This window comes from Siphateles boraxobius, unplaced genomic scaffold (genome assembly GCF_051911475.1).
Source record: "Siphateles boraxobius isolate OS27281-9 unplaced genomic scaffold, OSU_SipBor_1 1, whole genome shotgun sequence".
Classification (NCBI taxonomy): Eukaryota; Metazoa; Chordata; class Actinopteri; order Cypriniformes; family Leuciscidae; genus Siphateles; species Siphateles boraxobius.
Window position 1 is genome coordinate 11,427,911 of NW_027508699.1, and position 19,554 is coordinate 11,447,464.

Genomic DNA, 19,554 nt, shown 5'->3' on the forward strand with positions numbered 1-19,554 from the left:
CTGATTGATGCCATCAAGACAGATATTATGCATATTTTTTTTATGTGCATGTTTTTTTTTTTTAATAGATTTATCATCCTTATAATAGTTAAGTTAGATTTGGTATGCCAAGCTACTTACCATGCAGCTTTCTGGTGTAGTCTTGATTTGAAATGATTCCCCCGGCCACCATATCAACCATAAACTAATCAAATCACCTGTTACTTGTCAAGCACAGTTATGACAACAGTTTGAAATCCTTTGCAGTCATTGGCTCTAAATTCCAGAGGAGCTGGGACCCCCAAACCTTAAATGGCCCATTTTACCTGATGGCCCATTTTTCCTGATATCACCCTACTATCTATAGCATACATTTAAAAAATAGACGATTGTTCATTTCCTTCTGACTTTAAAAGAGTTATTGATCTTGACACACACTGACTTTTTAAGATTTGTTGACCTTCAAATATCAATATGCAGTGATGTAGTTTCTAGGAACAATTTTTTCTCCTCAAAGAATTTCATCCTTTGATGAGCCTTTTTCTTTTATTTATATCAGGGCAGATATATCACCCTGACATTTCTGACTTCATGACTTAAAATACGAAAATAATTTTTACTACGGAAATTAAAAACATATTCAAGTCTAAATCAATGTATAAATTGCATTTGTAATGTATTTTGAATAAATTGATAGATGAGCATCTCACCATTGATCCTTATGTTACATAAAAATAATAAGCCAATAAATTGCAACACAAAACATATCCACTCAATGAAAGTCGATGGGAACCTATTTTTGTTTGGTTATGGACCGTCTTAAAAAGATTTTCTTTTGTGTCCAGCAGAAGAAAGAAAGTCATATAAGCTTAGAACGACATGAGGGTGAGAACATGGGTGAACTATCTCTTTAAATAAAGGTTTCTGATGATAAGTGCATGTCACACCACCTGTCCAAGTTGACATATGCCGAAATGACTATAGCTTCGACCAAATGATAGATGAATGCGCGGCCAAATACCATAGAGTTTGATTGGATGCATGGCCTTTGACATCAACAAAAAGACACTTTGCATTTCATGATTTGCATTCAGTGTTTTGTTTCTTCCCTGATGTCTGGGATCCTATCAGATCAGACTTGCGAACCCCTGCACTTTTATGTTTTCTTCCAGCATTTTAGCATGCCATCACTATGGTTGAATTTCTGCTTGTACTCATAGTGAACCACACTGACAATCTGGTCACTTTATGTGGCGAGTCACGCTTGTCTGCGAGATAGAAACATGGGGACATTTACTTCACAATGCCGCTGTCAATCATGACCACGCAGCACTCTGGAGCAGCAGATGGTTTCGCAGAACCAAAAACAAATTCATCTGAACCCCAGCAACCGAGGTAAATAGCTCACATGCTTTGAACAGACTCCTGCTGCCGTGGAAAAGGATGTCTGATAATGGGCTCTGTCCAGGGTGCCAGCCTTTCGAGCGCCGCATGTCTCCATCTCCTCCGTGCTCATCCATCACACCAGGAGTGATGACGGAGTGGAGGACTGAGGGAGGTCACTCTCCTCATCGTTATTCGCCTGCTGATAAGTGCCAGCGCTCGTCTCTTGAGGACCGTGCATTTAGGGCACTAAATTTGCCACAAAGAAAGTAGGAGGAGACCATATGCCGTCCGTCTTTAGGGGTTGTTAAGAGCCTCTTCACACACTAAGGTGTGATGGAATGTTGAAGGATGAGTTGGAATATGCCATGTGAATCAGGCAGGAAATAATGTTTATTAATGACCATGTGATTGATGTTTCAGAACGCAAATCTGATTTTGGCGTGAATTTTAAAATGAATCTCAGGAATGGGAAAATTGCTCTCCATTGACAGATCAATACATATTTATGTTTTTCAGCAAATGAATTCATTTGAATATCCGTGTACACCTGAAGCCATTACTAGTTTGTTCGCTTCACCTGATGTCATTATGCTGTAGATCTGTATTTCGACTGGAATGACACATTTGAAGGAATAGCAGCCCCTCTGGTGTCAGTTCCAATAGAACTTTTAATGGTGTACTTCAAAATTCTCTTTCAAAACTTACAGGACTGGATTCAAAATACATTCCCTACATTCATTCATTCATTCATTTATATATATATATATATATATATATATATATACTAGAAGTGTAAGTGTGACCAAAACATGTTCAGGTCGCGTTTCACCCCAAAAGGTAGGGGTCAGAAACTATACAGTCATATCATGAGATATATAAAATGAAATGAGAATCATTTGGTGTCGGTAAGATGTTTTAATGTTTTTGAAATAAGTCTCTTATGCTCTCTTAAGGCATTTTGATAAAAACAGTAATATTGTGAAACATCATAACAATTAAAAATAACTATTTTCTATTTAAATACTTTTAAATGTAATTTATTGATGTGATGCAAAGCTGAATTTTCATCATTACTCCAGTCTTCAATGTCACATTATCCTTCAGAAATCATTCTAGAATTGCTGCTCAAGAAATATTATTTTATTATTATCAATGCTGAAAACAGTTGCTTAAATCCCCCCCGCCCCAAAAAAAAAAACTTACCAAGCACAAACTTTTAAATGGTAGTGTATATTATATGTACGTATTTATCTATTTATTTTGATGTGAAATATGACCTTAATATGGAAGCTTGTTTCTGCCATGTAATAATAAAAAAAAAAATCTCAGAACTGCAAGATATAAAGTTGCAATTGCGTGTCATAATGTCAGAATTGGATTATATATCACGCAGTTCTGACATCATAACTCACAATTGTGACTTTATATCACTGAATTCTGAGAAAAAAAGCCAGAATTGTGAGATAAAAAGTTGCTATTATCTATAATTTTGACTATTCTGTGACGGAAACAATCTTCCATATATTGATGTGTTATTAGTTTCGTTAGATTGACTAATTTAACTAATTTGCAAATGGAAAGTTTTTGTTAACTTTTTGTTAAAAATACATTCTTAAAATGTTCTATTGCAGAGTTGGGATCCAGCCAACCCTAATCAGTGAGCAACAAAAACAAAACAAAATGTAAGATTATTTTTTAACTAGGTCTTTTTTTTGCCTATTTTATTTAATTCAAACATGGCAGAATTGATAAAATTGTGCAAAACTTTGTTTAATCTGAACTACCATTTGAACCAAAGACATCAAATATATACCATGTGTATGAACAGTAATGACTTCATATCAAACAGCAACAGTTAAATTAACTTCTCAGCGAATAAAGCAAAACATCAATGGCAAAAATAAATTGCTTTGCTTTCTAACTACAAAGTTTCGCAGCCTCGTACTCTTTGTAGAACGGCTGTTTGGCACTAAAAGTCTGCAGTGTGGTGAGTATTCTCTGTACCTCGGAGCTGGACAGTTTGAGCCTATGTCGGAGTAGGCAGGAGAACAGATCTAATGGCAGTGGTCCAGGAGGAGACAGTCTATTGACCCGGTATCGGATCTCCATTAGCTGCAGCAGGGCAGAGTCTTGAGATCCCTGAGTGTACGGATAGTCCAACTGTAGGATCAGGTCCTGGATAGCCTCAGGGTCAAAGTGCATACTGTAACCAAACAGCTGCATGCTGTTGATCTTCATGTATCCAAAGTTCTGGGAGGAATCCATAGCTTCTAGAGGTTCGAAGTAGACCGTATCGTTCCCCTGAGAGGACTCGGTCCGAATGCGGCTCCTCAGGTAAAAGTGAACAGTCTCAAAAAAGCTCTTCCACCGGTTGCCTAAAGTCAAGGTCCAATTGAAGCAATCCAAAGGAATGTCCAGTTTGGTTTTCTCCCAGTCCGGGTAGCTGTTTTGATTGATGGGCATAGTCCAGCTTTCTGAATGGCTACCGCCAAAAGGGTTGACGTAGATGGACAGCGCAGGCTCTAAGGTGGAGTTCTTGGTCATGCAGATCTGCAGTGAGATGCCCAGGAGCATATGGACACGGTTGGATTTGAACTTGTTACTCTTTAGCGTAAGCAGCATCCTCTTTCTCCAAGATGGGTCGAACCAAACGTTGAGGCGCACGTCGTTGCTGACGAAGATTGCATGTGTGGTGATGCGGCCGTCTCGGTGTTGCAGTAGGTAGCGTAGCTCCAGGTCTTGTAGGTCTGTCTCAAAGCCCAGGTAGTGGTCTGTGGGGTTGGGTACGGCGTATTTACAAACTCCATGACTGAGAACGTAACCTGTGTTGCAGCTGGAGCAGCGGGTGCGGTTGTCCGTGGAGCAGGAAGCGCAACGGTGGCCATCACCCACTTCGCATGGGACAACACCCTGGCACGAGGGGTTCTCGTACGGACAGGCACAAGTCCGTAATTTCTCTGTGTAAAATCCCACTTGGTTATTCTCACTGCAGTACAGGATGGACAGGGTGAACTGTAGCCAGTAGCCCAAGGGTCTGGGAAAACCAACAGTAAACAAACAAAACAATTGTGAGTAAACAATTTTATAGCTTGTAATGTATGCAAATAATTGCCAAGATCATAAGGCAATGATTCGCAACAAACGGTGACTGCCAATAGACAGTTTTGTTTAGCAACAGCACTAATTGGTTTCTAACCTTCAGCTCTGCTAATATCTGCCTTTGAAAGCACTGGTAGGACAAAAGTAATCCATTAGTGCAGCAGTAGCCTCAGAGGCTGTAGTGGGTGGTTAAACAATAGATTAGTCATTAGTCTTTTACACTCGCTTGGAGATCGGGCTTGGCTAAACAATTGCGCTTTCAAATCAAAATCCAGTAGTGTAATACTCATTCAAAGTGTTTTCACAATCCCAGAGGTATATGAAATTGCTAAGAGTTTACCCTTTCAAAGCTCAATAGACTTGATCGAGATTTTACTTATGTTTAATTTAAATGCCTCATCAACACATTACATAAGAAATAGACACAAAAGAAACCATTGTTGGTTTTAAAACTTTCTGATGCATATGGACCCCAAATATCGATTTACTCACTCCCATTTTTGGGGGTGAATTATCCCTTAAAGCAAAAGTCTCCATTGGTTGTCCTTTTCATTACTGTTTAGGAGAAACAACTGAGATATTGAAGGGATCTTATTTGTGATTCCCAATGGGATGGGATAGAAAAACATACACTTTCAGCTAAAAAAAAATGAATCTGGAACTTCTTCAGTTTAATGATGCACAAAAATTCTGAATTCCTTATAGGCTAAAACTTTGCAGCTTTTCATGTAGCTTCATTTGCATAGCTTGCATAATTATACAACAAAAAATTAGGATTCATGGGTATAATATGTGCCTGTAAATACATTTTACCTCTCCCTTAGAGACACTATTTTGGGCTGAATGCGGCATCTCTTGCTGAGGCTGAAGAGCTTGTTAGCAGTTCGTCGGGTCTTGGAAAGCAGGATGCTAACACGGCTTTCTAGCTGCCTGTAGCGTTGCTGTAGAGCACTGTCTGCCCTCCACAATTGCTGGATTCTTGATGAATTTAGAGCACTCTGTGTTGGTAATTTACCCATGAAGCTCTGGAACTCATCTGATGAAAATGGAAATGTGAATTAATACAGCATTTTTGTGAAGATTTTCAGGAAAATACTAGTCTCAGCCTCAGACGTAATGCCCACAGACCGTTGGCTGAATGTCTGATGCATATGGCACACAAAATTGGAAACACTTCAGGAGTTTCTAAATCGACATCTGATTGGTTATATTCTACAGGATTTCTGGGAAACGTGTGTGTAACGTTCTTTAACGATCCGCGTGGAAACAAATTTGTCGTGAAGCCAAACCCCCTCATGGAAGAAGAATGCTGTCATGTTTAAAACTGTAATAATGAGTACTTATCAGGCTCAACTAAACGCTGGATTTTCAAAAGTATGTGAAGTATGTAAAGTTTACGGCATAGACTCTTTACAATACATCCAAGAGTTTTTTATTACTATAAAAAGTTATTTATTTTATTCGTATTTTTATTACTGTAATAGTGTTCGTCTAGTTGCTAACAGGCCAAATGTTTTGTATATTGTAACGGACAATGTTTTTCTTAGAGCAAGCTTTAAGATAACCGATAAAAAAGAAATGATAAATAATTAATATAAATGTACATGTAATAGATTGTAAATTTAATAATAATTTTACTTAAATTAATCAAATCAAATTGTATATTTGTGTGAGTATCCATTCCGTGTTATTTTAGTATTATTTATTTAATTCTTTTTAATAGTTTAATAGCTTTGGTTGATAATAACTACACTGTTATCAGGTAATAAGTGGGATAATGTACAGTCAGCGAGTATTCCTTAAAAAAACCTACAGAAGAGAATTTTTGGTGAAGTTCCCCAGGAAGGGAGTCTTGCTGGTTAAGCAGTCTTGCGCCCTAATGGGGACACTAGCACTTCATGAATTGATGGGACAAAAAATGCTCCACAGAGCAAAAGAGATAATCAAGATGTTATGGCACCTGAGTCTTGAAATTCCTGGTTCTCCTGTCTCCAGGCCTCCCTCATGCGCTCCAGGTAGCTTTCCTGGGAGTGGATATCAGCCTCGGGGCAGTTACACTGAGGAAACTCCTTGCTGCATTGGCACCAGCAGTCATTGTCTTTGCACACAAACTGGCCTTCAGCAATGCAGCCTATGTAGCCTAAGGCAGCCTGAACAAAGCTGCTACTTAAATAACTAGGCAGAATAGCCTGAAGTCCTAGAGGGAGAAATACAGAAGTGTGAGGTCGACCACACATGCCTTTGCTTTTCCATGGCTGAGAGTCAAAAGGGCCTCAGTCTCGTCAGTTGCTAAATCCTTTAATCTAATTAGCAAGCACAGTCAACTATCAACATTCAAGTTTTGTGTATAATTAGCAGGCTAATTAGACAACGGCCTCATCAACGCTTTGATCATGTTGCTACCATGGCTCATCACACAACCACAACCTCGGGAAAACACTTTAGAATTAACAGCAGAATGAGGGGAAGTGTTTTATGAGGAAGTGTGGGATTGTGTACCTTGCAATTGAACTTTGTTCTCCTGGCTGTGAACCAGAACGGAGCTGACAGAGTCGAGGTTGTCATAGTTACTGCAGCCTAAAGGGCCGGTCCTGGTCTCAGTTACCTGGAGAGAGAGAGAGAGAGAGAGAGAGAGAGAGAGAGAGAGAGAGAGAGAGAGAGAGAGAGAGAGAGACAGACAGAGAGAGAGAGAGAGAGAGAGAGAGAGAGACAGAGAGAGAGAGAGAGAGAGAGAGAGAGAGAGAGAGAGAGAGAGAGAGAGAGAGAGAGAGAGAGGGGGGCAATTATTGGCTTTGTGTAATAAATTGATTGAAGCAGCTGGTGAATATCAAATACACCTGACAAGTGGGTGAGCGATTTTCAATGTAACCATCTCAACAATCAACTCTATTTACACTATTTGGCTGATGAAAAAAATGAAAAAGTGAAAGAAAAAAAAAAACTACTAGTTTTTTTTAGCAATTTTAACTTGATATATATATATATATATATATATATATATATATATATATATATATATAATTTATACAACAGTTCTTTCTGGTTCTTGAATCTGATTGGCTGAGAGCCTTTTCCAGCCGTGCGATATTCCCACAGTATCAGCATTGGAACCATTTAACCATTTGTTTCACTCCACTTGCAACATTTCTCACAGAGTGTCATGGTGGACGAGCAAACCACCATAATTTTACAAATACTACTGTTATTGTGTCAGGGAATGCAGTTTTAAGAGTTTTTTACGCGAGAATGTAGTTATTTAGATCTCAAATATGCGACTGCCATGTAAACATATAAGCAAATATTTGACAATTTGTTTAGATGTTTTCGGAGATGGAGCTCTCGGCAGTCCTCCGGGAATTTGCCGCTGGCTCTTATTTACATAGTTTAAACGTGAGGTATTATTCATTTTGGGTATATCAAGCGGGCAATCTTTGGTCTTATTAAACTTTTAGGCCAACTTTTTCCAGAGCAAATTGATTTGACCAAGGCAAAGTTAAGTTTCATAACTTTATAATTAACTGAAATCCAATACTAGCAGCTTTTGTACTTTTGACTTAACTGTTTATTTCCTATTGTACAAATTTCTTATACTTTTGCAATGGCTAATATTGTTAACATGCCGTATTTGGCATTGGGAAAGGGTCCGTTATAGTTTGTAAGGTAGTTGTTAAGTTTAGGTACTGGGTAGGATTAAGGATGTATAATATGGTCATGCAGAATAAGGCATTAATATGTGCTTTAATAAATACTTGTGTTCTAATAAACGGCCAATATCCTAGTAATATTAATGCTAATAAAAAAGTTAAGTGAGAATTGGACCATAAAGTATTACTATAAAAAGATTTCTATTGCAAATTAATGCTGTTCTTTTGATCTTTTTAATCAGCAAAGAACCCCGAAAAACCATTTTCCACCATTTTTTTTTAGCATGACTGTTTTCAGCATTGACAATAAATGTTTCTTGAGCAGCAAATCAGCATATTTAAATTATTTATGAAGGATCATGTGACACTGAAGATTGAAACTTTTGAATAAATTACTTTTAAAAAACAACAATATTTTATATCTGAGCATACATTGCATTAATTTTTAATTCATTGTTTTCATTTCAAATGTAAAAAAAACTCCTAATATTTCTAGGTTCTCCATAGTTCTCATTCACTTCGCGCTGTCTATTTCCTGTTTTTAAATATTATTTAAATCATTATATTATTTAGTTTAGTAACAATAAAAAAATAAAATATAAAATAAAAAAACAGCACTTTTTGTACTTGCAAAAGCAAAGGCAACTATGTAGTTCTACTTCTGTTTGTGTAATGATGCAAGAGTTGGTTGCATCTGGTCCTAATTTATCATGAAACTAATTAGGTTAACATCACTGTATTTAATTAACATTTTTATTATCTTTGCGCAGCCCAGAGAGGACTGTTTGTCTCTTTATTCTGTGGTGGCATAAAACCATGGATTTTATGCAGCAAAATAATGTAAAATCTGAGATAGTTCCTCATTTATGGAAAAAAAAAAGCTATAAAAAGTATTCAAACGACATGAAGTCAAGGGCAAGAATCAGCGGAGTGTGAGAGAAACAGAGAGCGAAAAATCACAACTTCATTACACCCACAGCAGGCTCTTACGCTTCTGGAGGGAGATTCATTAAATCCTGAAAAATTCTCTCTGAGGTCCGAGCCAGCTCATTGTACCTGGAAAGGCCAAACACACAATAGGCCTGTTGTTGCACTCTGCATGTAATTGTACATCAAACAAATAAATGAGAAAAATCGTATTCTGAACGTGGCAAAATGACAAAAATATAATATTTGTTGTGAATTGTGAATATGGAGGAAGGGAAGATTTTACTTGTCTGTTCTTCATGCAAAGCTATTTAATGGCTTCAGAATATAGGGTGAATTTTATTATTATTACGTGTGGGGGGATTATATGACATTTTACAACCTCAACTAATTGAATGCTCATATAAAAAAAGCTAATAAAAAGGTAAAATTATCTGATATTTTTAAGGTCATATGATGCTATTTTAAAATATTGAGTGTAATGGAATAGGTTAACATGCTTTAATTGCAGTTCCTCTATTCAGTCTGTCTAAAATGTGCTGATTTCTACAAAGACCCTCCTTCTGAAAAGCTTAGAGTGCTCTGATTGGTCAGCTGACCCAGTGTGTTGTGATTGGCCACACCTCCAGGGTGTGTCAGAAATGTGAAAGCACCTTACCATAATCACAAGCTTCAGCTTCCAAGGCGTTAAACAAATGTAAACACACAGTTAATAATGTCAGCTGTTTTACCGTCACTGAAAATGCGGATGATCAAGCCGATTGATCGGATCCAAGTTTTTCACACTGTTTCGCAGTGGTAATTTGTCTTTGTAAATACCCTGTGTTGTACTCTCCCAGGTTCAGGAAACTCTCCTCTGTAAAATGTGCTGTGCACAAGTAAACTTTTTCTGCAGGAACATATTTATAAATACATCTTAACGTCTGATTCCTAATTTCATCCATTTTTGAACGGCCAAATTTCACATCAAGACACAGCATATCTGTGACATGAAACCTCGTCTTCTTTCTCTGCGTATGCCTTTGGGCGAGCATTTTGCAAATATTTTACATTGTGACGTTTGAGGGAGACTTCGAGATTGAGGCGTTTTAGGCAGGTCTGTTTGATAAATGAAGAATAAATCCCTTTGTGGGACACTACTTTGTAACTTTGCAGATTTTATACATGCATAAACATTACACACTAAAGGAAAAGGAAAACATTAAAGGGTCACTCCACCCATTTGCATTAAGATTTCCATTGTTAGAAATCCAGTCATACTATTGAATGGTCGTTCAACACTCTTTCATTTTCCCCTGAGATGAGAGAAATCCTCTATTTACCTTTTTCACTTCCTCCTACAATGACGCAAACATCGTCATTTTACGTCATTGTAGGAGGAAGTGTAAAAGGGGGGGGGGATTTCTGTGAAGACTACAAGCACTAGTTCCCACCCTTTCAAACCCGCCCAAAGGGGGTTGGACCTAATGTGCTAACAGACCAATCAGATCAGTGCCAGGGCGTTTGATTTCACTGGGAGAAACTTTTTGAAAATATGGACGAAGGTACTGAATACACAGGCGGATGCATTATGGAGGATCTGGATTTTGACGAAGTTATGGTAGAAACAGATGTTCGTGGCTACCTTTATGAGCCACAGTAAAGCGACGAGCAGCTGAGGGTTATGGAGGAACCGGAGGCGGGTGAAGCTGCTGCCACCACAGCCGATTCAGACGATCTGCCTGCCGCGGACGAGGAGCCCGCAATGGCTCGAGCTGCAGCAGATTGGTGGTGCCTGTGCTCTCACTGTGCGCCAATGGACACAGAACAAGAGTCTGTCTGCTGCCGAGAATTCCAGCAGTGCTACGGAATCGGAGGATGACACGGACGTGTGTGTTGTTGCTCACCCGAGTTTCGCACCCCATATGAATAGCGGCGTCCTGGAGACCTACTTTAGAATACCTAAGTTCAACTGGCAACGTCAGCCAAAGCCTACAGGGTCAAATGGTCGTCTTTCTGTAAAGTAAGTTTATTTTCATTTTGTTAACACGCTAACGTGGCAGGTTCATCGCACTGATATCTTGCAGTTAAACTAGCTACTGTAGTGGGAGTGGTCTGCGGAGCTGAGCATTGCAATGCACTATGGGGATTGTTATCTAGAATCCACAAGCACTAAAAAGTCATTTTCTGCCTTTTATCGGCCAAGAAGGTCCCAAATTAGAAATTGATGATACTATTCTACTACATATATGACCCACTTTCAATACATATTCATGTCTCCACCGGTGGAATGACCCTTTAAAAAGCATCATATATTTTTTAAAAGTTGTCAGCCACCGCCAGCTTTTCTGATCATTTTCACAAAAGCTTCATGGCCCCCAGAATATTTTGTTGTATGAATATCTGAACATGCAGTATATCAAAAGAAAGAACAAAGCTTTTATTAAAAAAAAAAATATATATATATATATATATATATATATATATATATATTCTAGCTTAATTTTTTTTATCAACACTTGAATGTGGGCAAGTTTCATTAAAAAAGCAACATTTTGAGCAAAAAGCAACAAAAATCGTGTTTTTATCAAAGACCAATTATAAGAGCCATTCTGTCTTTATTTAAACCTTGTTATGTAAGTGTGTGTCCATTAGAGGTCTCTCTTTGGGTTATTGGTTTCTGAATATAGATAGGAACCTTCCTTCAGGTGCAGGTGTTGCTGTAGGGAAGGTTTTTTCTTTTTTTGCTGTAGGGAAGGTGCACACAGTTTTTTTAATGCTACGCTACGCTATGCTAAGGTATGCTATGCCACACTGTGCAGTAGGAAATCTATACTGGTGAAGAACTTGGAACTGAGGATCTATTGACTGTTTGTTGGACTTTTACTTATTATAAATGAAGACCAGTCACATTAATATAAATCTACAATGTAAGCATATTAACTTGTGTGTACATTGCAGTGAATAACAACCCCAGCGTGCGCGTCCATTAACAAGCACCGCCCAGCAGCCCTCAGCTGCTTTTAAGTAAAAGACTTGGTTACTTACATTTAGTCAAAAAACTGTGTTTAACTGAGTTTACCTAATTTTGCAGTGGAGTTTCAACATCTGTTGAATGAGATTGAGTGGATTGTTGGAGGAACTTTGCATCGATTTCGTTTGTAGCTGAAATCAGCTGCAGCCACAACAGGAGGACATCACATATCTGTGGATTATATGTGCGTATTTTTATTTTTGGGTCAGGGACCATCTACCAGCGTGAGGAAAGACACTGGAGCTGCTCTACAAACGTCAGCAGAGGAGCTTTGTTCATATGGCGCCCAACGTGAAGAGGTATAGTAGCGCTACTTATTGTTTAATGGCCATTTAACTTTGTGTGCACACAACATGGGGACATACATCCAATGCATTGTTTGTCAAAGAGCATAACTAACGTTGCAAACTAGATTCACTGTTGCTTCGATTGTGCTTTGAATATTAGGTAGATTATGGAGCCGGCTGAAGCTGAGCACAGGTCTATGGAAGCGCTTAAGTTGAACAATGGTGTTTTTTACTGATGTTCAAATAGACAAACAAAAATGTGTTGTGAAATTAACTCCTAAAGCGTTTGTAGAAAAGGTTGAAAGTTTGCAGGGTGACAAAATGTAACTAAAGCTAATAATTTAAGGAAAAAGATAGAAGGTCTGATGCAACAAAGAAATGTAAAAGAGGTGCAAAGTGCTTTTGTTGATCTTTTAGATTTGTGTGATGAAGTAAAAGGTATTCATGGTTCTTTGATGGGCATGTTACCTGAAAGCGAGAAGGAAAAACATGACACATGGTTTAAGGCAAAAATGATTTGTAAATAATGATTTTATTTGTGAATTTAAAATGTTGGTATCATGTAATGAAAATGATGAAATTACTACAAATGAGGCCATGAATGACAAAGTTGATGGGGTCAATCCAGATGATAGTATTTCAATTGTTGGTAGTAGACCTCCAAGTAAAACGAGTGCATGCAGTAGTGTTTCTTCTGCACAAATTATAGCCAAGGCAAATAAGGCTGCACTGCTTGCTCGTATGGCAGCTTTAAAGGAAAGACAGGACTTGGAGGAGCAAGAGCAGATGATTAAGAGGAAGGAGCAGCTGGAACTGAAAGCAATGCTTTTAGAATCCAATTCTAAACTTGCAGTTCTAAAGGCCTCTAAATGCCTCTCATGTTTACCCCTTTTCCACCAAAGCATTTTGAGAGCGAACCAGTTCTTTTTGTTTCGACAGGCAAATAACCGGTTCTCGGCCAGGAAAACTGGTTCCAACGCGGCACCAACTCTTTGCTGGACTAGAACCATTCTTTTACCACGTCATGCTAACGTCGGGGGCTGGGGGCGGGTTTAGATGTATTCTAAACATCTTTTCTGACCATAAAATAGGATCGCAAAGCCAGGAGAAACATTTGCAGAAACACAATGTAGTCCGCCATTGTAATTGTTATGCTTAAAGTTGGCGCAAACGTTTCTAAGTTTTTTTTAAAATTGAAAACATTATGTAAGCAAAGAAGAAAACAGTCACAATATAGAACAAATAAATGGAAAGAAAAAAAGGACACAAGACAGGGGTACATAACTAATCAGAAAAGATTACATATTAAAGGGAAAGATTAAAAGACTTACATATTTCAATTGTTTTTAAAGCCTTCTTGGTACACGAGTTAGAGATAATCCCAAAGTAATGTTGTGCTTGCAAGCGTTTCTAGCTAAGACGTATGGCGACGTACACAGTGACGTAATGACGTCGTTCGCTGGGCGCTCTAGTCAGTGGAAAAACAAACAGGTTCTGAGGAGGTTCGCAAGTTGAACCAACTCCGAACCAACTTTGAACCAGCACCAGTTCCTAACCAGTTCTTTTTTGGTGGAAAAGGGGTGACAGTGAAGTCTCATTTGGAAAAGGAAGAGGGGAAAGCATCTGCAACTATATTAAATCCAATGGCAGAGAAGTTTGAACTTGTTGGATATAGCAAAACTTCAAATAAAGTACTAGCAGTGGATCCCTCTTTGACATCATCTGTGCCGTATCAGGAAATTTGCAAGCAGCCTTGGCATGAATGTATGGACTCAGAAAGGTGGAATTCCCAGCATGCACTGGGAGACACATCAGTTCGACCTCGAAGACCTTTTGCATCTGAAATGATTCTTCGGCAACAAACGGAGAGTCAGTATGGTGACATTGGCACTATAATGCAAAGTCAAAATTAAATAACATCGGCTCTTGTCCAACAGCAACGTTTTTCACCTTTACCAGCCAGAGATATACCTTTATTTGATGGAGATCCTTTTCAGTATGTTTCGTTTATCAGAGCATTTAAAAAGGGAGTGGAGGAGAAGGCAAGCTGTAGTGATTGTAAATATTTATTGGAACAGTTCACCAGGGGGCAGACAAAAGAGTTAGTATGTAGTTGCCTACACATGATCCCTGACCTTGGCTATGCTAAGGCAAAACAGCTATTGCAAGAACATTTTTGCAATAAGTACAATATTGCCACAGCTTATCTGGAAAGATCCTTGTCTTGGCCCTCAATAAAAGGGGAAAATGTCAATGCTTTGCAATCGTATGCCCTTTTTCTGCGTGGTTATTGCAACGTCACTGAAGAATTGTAATACCTTCAGGAGTTGGATATGCCAAGCAATATGAGAGCTTTTATGTGTAAATTGCCTGTCAAGCTCAGAGAACGGTGAACTGTCACACATAACATTCTGGAAAATACTCAATGTAGAGCTTTGTTCAAATATATTGTGGAATTTATTGAAATACCGGTTGGCATCCTAATGTATCCTTTGTTTGGTGATATTACGGATTTGCCAACTATCACGAGACCTGTTAATCGACCAAGGCAGATGATCAAGCAGATGATCATCAATCTGAGTTCCGAGAAGAGGTTGTTCAAACTCTCAAAGAAAACTTCTATGTAGATGATTGTCTTAACAGTGTGGCATCTGAAGATGAAACAGTTTGTTTGGATAAAAATCTTTCCATTGTTTGTCAGCGTGGAGGTTTCACTCTCACAAAATGGAGTAGCAACAAGCGCACTGTCATGCAAACCATTCCCGAGGAGCATCGAGCCAAAGAGTGGAAGGAGCTGGATCTGGACAGGGACAGCCTGCCAGTTGAGAGAACACTTGGATTGCTGTGGTGTGCAGAAACTGACTCATTTAAGTTCAAAATGGAGGTCCAGGAGAAGTTCTGCACAAGACGTGGGATGTTGTCGGTTTTCCAGCTCAGTATACGATCCACTTGGGTTTTTGCCACCAGTTGTGCTACCTGCTAAGATCATGCTACAGAAGTTATGTCGGAGGAATTACGGATGGGATGAGACTGTGCCTTACAACATTTTGCGTGACTGGTTGTTGAAGTTTTTTAAGGAGCTGAATTAACTGTCTGAATTCAAAGTTGAGAGATGTGTTAAGCCCATAAGCTGTGGGTCTTGCATAATATATTTATTGCATCATAATATATTTCATCATAATTTTTCAGACTCAAGCGAACAAGGGTATGGCACAGACACTTACCTTAGAATCCATAATAGCAACGATGACATTCATATTCCCTTCCTCATGGGAAAGGCCAGAATAACACCTTTAAAGGTCATCACTATTCCCCGTTTGGAGTTAACTGCTGCTGTGCTTGTTGTTCATGTTGACCTGATGTTAAAGAAAGAGCTGAGGCTCCACTTGCTAGAATCTGTCTTTTGGACTGACAGCACATCTGTGCTAAAGTATGTCATGAATGAGGACAAGCGTTTTCATTTTCATTTCACTCAAAGTTCAGAACTCGCAAGAGGCAGGTATTGCTGATGCAAACAAGCAGAGTGCCTTGGTGCAAGAGAGTCGGATGTTTAAAGGTGCAACAGGAGGACAAACCCTGTCAGCAGAAGATTGTATGGAAGCTGAGCTGGCTATAATCTGCTACTGCCAACAGCAAAGATTCCCTGAGGAGATCACTGCTTTGTCTTCTGGAAAGAATATAGTGAGCAAAGAGAGTACCATCTATAAGCTGGACCCATGGTTGGATGATGGGCTTTTGAGAGTCGAAGGGCTGCTGACCCGAGGCTCTTTGCCAGAAGACACAAAATATCCACTACTCACTAAAGATCAGCAAGTGGCAAACCTCATACTGAAGGATTTACATCAACAGCTTGGCCATAGTGGGCGTAACCACCTGTTGTCTACATTAAGGAGGTATTGAATCACAGGTGCCACCTCAGCTGTGAGGAGGATCATAACAGAATGTTGTTTATGTAAAAGATATAATGGCTGGATAAGGCAGAAGATGGCTGACCTGCCCAAGGAGAGGATTCTGCCAGACCAGCCGCCATTTACAAACACAGGTGTTAACTATTTTGGACCAATAGTGGTGAAGAACGGAAGAGGCACAGCAAAGCGTTATGGTGTCATCTTCACCTGCTTGGCCAGCAGAGCAGTTCACCTTGAATTGGCTACTTCTCTTGACACAGATGGCTGTATTAATGCTCTGAGCTGATTTGTCAGTAGAAGAGGGCAAGTGGAGCATCTTCTATCAGATAATGGTACAAATTTCATAGGGGCAAAGAGAGAACTTAGGGAGACACTTTTATCATTGAATCAGGCTAACATTCATGGAGTTTTATGCCAGAAGGTCATTAAGTGGAGTTTCAATCCTCCTGCTGGGTCCTATTATGGTGGGGAATGGGAGCGTGTCATCCGCATGTTGAGGAAAATCCACACAGTTCTCCAACAGCAGATGCTTGATGACGATGTTTTCCATACAGTCTTGTGTGAAGCTGAGGCCATCTTGAACGATCGACCAATCACCAAATCGTCTGATGATCCAATGGATCTTGAAGCTCTGACACCTAATCATATCCTGTTGCTGAAAGAAAAACCCACATTATCTCCTGGATTGTTTGATGTGCATGATTTGTACATAAAAAGAAGGTGGAGACAGGTCCAATACATTTCAGATCTCTTCTGGAAGAGATGGGTGAGAGAATAGAGATGGGTGAGTTTTTTTGGAAAATTTCCCTGACAAAAAGGGTCTGGTTCACTCTGTGCGTTTACAAACTAAGTACAGTGTTATAGACAGGCCTGTAGCAAAGCTTTGTTTTTTACACGAGTCTATGGGCTAAGGGATTCACTATTTGTATTTATGTGTGGCTCTTTATGTGTTGGGAATTGGTATGTTTAATTCATCCCAATTAGGGGCTGGTATGAAAGAGCCATTCTGTCTTTATTTAAACCTTATGCAATTGTAGATCTATGATGTACGTAGATCATATCCACGTTTGTGGCTCAATGTCTGTAATGTGTGCTATAGGTGTGAATCTTTTATAAATCCAAGATGTAAGCTACTCAAGTCGTATCCGACATAAAGGATTCGCAAATGAAACCGTGACCGCAAACACAGAACCGATATTTTTTATTTTTTTATTTTTACTGGTTCATTGAAACAAACTGTACAAAAGCACCAGTTCACGGAAATTAATCAGATTTTACATCACTTGTCTTTTGATCAGGAGATTCTGTATTATTTCAGAAGATGTGTCATAGTGCCCTCTACCTTATAACAGAGAAAACACGGTAAACCGGAAATTTCCGTCAATGGCAGTGAAGTGTTGTATCATAAATGACTGAAGTTTCTGTCAATGGTGGGGAAAAAGTCATTGGCTCAGAGTCATGATATCATTGCCTGTTTTAGATTTTTGTCTGTGAAATGGAGAAATCACTGCATGTATACATGGCATTTTAATGCATTTTTGAATAAATTAATAAATTACTTTATTATTATTATTATTATTATTAATATTAAACCCATTTAAGTGTCACATCTTTGACCATTTGGAAAGACAAATGTTAGTAAATATAGACAGAATTTTCATTTTTAAACGTGAAATATTTCTTTCAAAGCACCGATTGACACTGAATTTGCCCAAACACTGGGAAATCAATGCTAAAACATATCTTTCCTGGTGAACTTAAAGACATTTTGGTAGTGAAAATAGATTTCCGTTATCTAGAATCTAGATGATGGTGTCCTGTGATCATGTTTAATTTAGGAGCAAGAAACCATAATGTGAAGGTTAATGTTGTTTGGCCTTTCTTCTGCCTTACTGAATAGTAAAAAAAACTGTGAATAATGTGTCTGTGTTTAAAGCCTCTTTCCAAACATACTGGATTTACAACTTTGATTAATACAAAGCCAGAATGAGTTTTTCACCCCTACTTTCATTGTCTGTGTTAATATTAAAAAAGTAATTCAAACAGCGAGAAATCACCACTTTATAAGTTAATCAATAACATTAATGAATAACATAAAGCATTAAAAAAAACATTATTGCTCCCAGACAAATCATTATTCTTCTGAACACATTTAACTCCATTAATTAGTGTTAAGACAGACAATTGTTCAAAGTACCAATGAGGTCAGTTACTAATGCCATCTGTGACTATACTGAAGACCCAGCAAAACTAATGAGGCCAATTGATTCAGCTGTGGTGCATCATAATCAAACCTCTAATTTATGCTCTCAAACACCTTTCGAATACCGTCCTCCCTCAGCTGATCATCCATAAGAGAAACACTGAAGAATCATCCAACTAGCTCCATTTAACACCTCGGCTAACCTTATAATGCATCTTCCATACATCTGTTTTCGTGCCTCAGAGCTCACTTAATGCTAGATGCAACTAATGAGTTGAATTAGTCAATGCAGAAAGGAATCTAAATGGAAGAACCAGGCTGATCCATCACCGTGATGCATGTTGTGACTAACACCGACAGGCGCTTTGTCCTCATTAATAGCAACTTAGCCCGGGATCCTCTTAGTAAACGGGCTCAGACCCCAAAACAGTTTGCCTGACTGAGATTGCAAATGACTGAATGTGGCAGGACAGAGTTGGAAATGGCCTTTGAATTGCAAACTGCTGCATTGGATTAAGTCCCTGCTTTACTGATGACTGCTTGAGACTTTTTCAAAGCAAACCTTAGGTCATTCATATCTGAAGTACTTCAGTGGTTTAAGCACGGATTTATATTTAAAGGCTGTACTTGGCACGGGTACTTTAAACAAAGCATGCCCAAATGAGATCAGTGTGGAGTCTATCACGAACGCCGCAGGCGCAAGGTAACGCTGCTGATAACTGCGTATTGAATAATGAACTCACCTTCGAGGCAGTAATAATTGTATGCAAGAGGAAGACGTTTTCTCATATGTATCGCCTGCGGTTGAATGCATGAATCCAACATAAATTCACGTTGAACTTCGTTCCAGGTTCTCCTGCGTTGGTTCCAGTAAGATAAGTTTTAAGTTGCAAAGAAACTGACTTAAGGCTTCCAAACACAATACGAGTCTTTAAGGAGAAATATCTTCTCTGAATACTGCAGTACTGTTTAGTAGAGATGAGAGTGGATGGAATCAGTAAGTTATTTGTCCTTAATTGTCCCATTTATGATTCTTTTTTTAATTGCTTTTTAGCAGTTGCCATTTTTAATGGAAAGTAGCTAAAGCCTGCTCAAAAAGGCATTAAAT

At 38.7% G+C, this 19,554-nt stretch overlaps 1 protein-coding gene across 1 annotated transcript in view; it reads right to left on the reverse strand.

Moving 5' to 3' along the window:
* Nucleotides 1-2,260: 2,260 nt before the first annotated feature.
* The window catches only part of brinp3b (bone morphogenetic protein/retinoic acid inducible neural-specific 3b), a 31,820-nt gene continuing 14,526 nt past the window's right edge, over nucleotides 2,261-19,554 (reverse strand). Inside the window, exons 5-8 of the mRNA XM_077219579.1 lie at nucleotides 6,964-7,069; nucleotides 6,425-6,661; nucleotides 5,278-5,500; nucleotides 2,261-4,399 (exon numbers count right to left, since the gene is read on the reverse strand). Of these exons, the coding sequence (XP_077075694.1) occupies nucleotides 3,283-4,399; nucleotides 5,278-5,500; nucleotides 6,425-6,661; nucleotides 6,964-7,069 (1,683 nt within the window). The 3' untranslated portion in view covers nucleotides 2,261-3,282. The remainder of the gene's footprint in view (nucleotides 4,400-5,277; nucleotides 5,501-6,424; nucleotides 6,662-6,963; nucleotides 7,070-19,554) is intronic.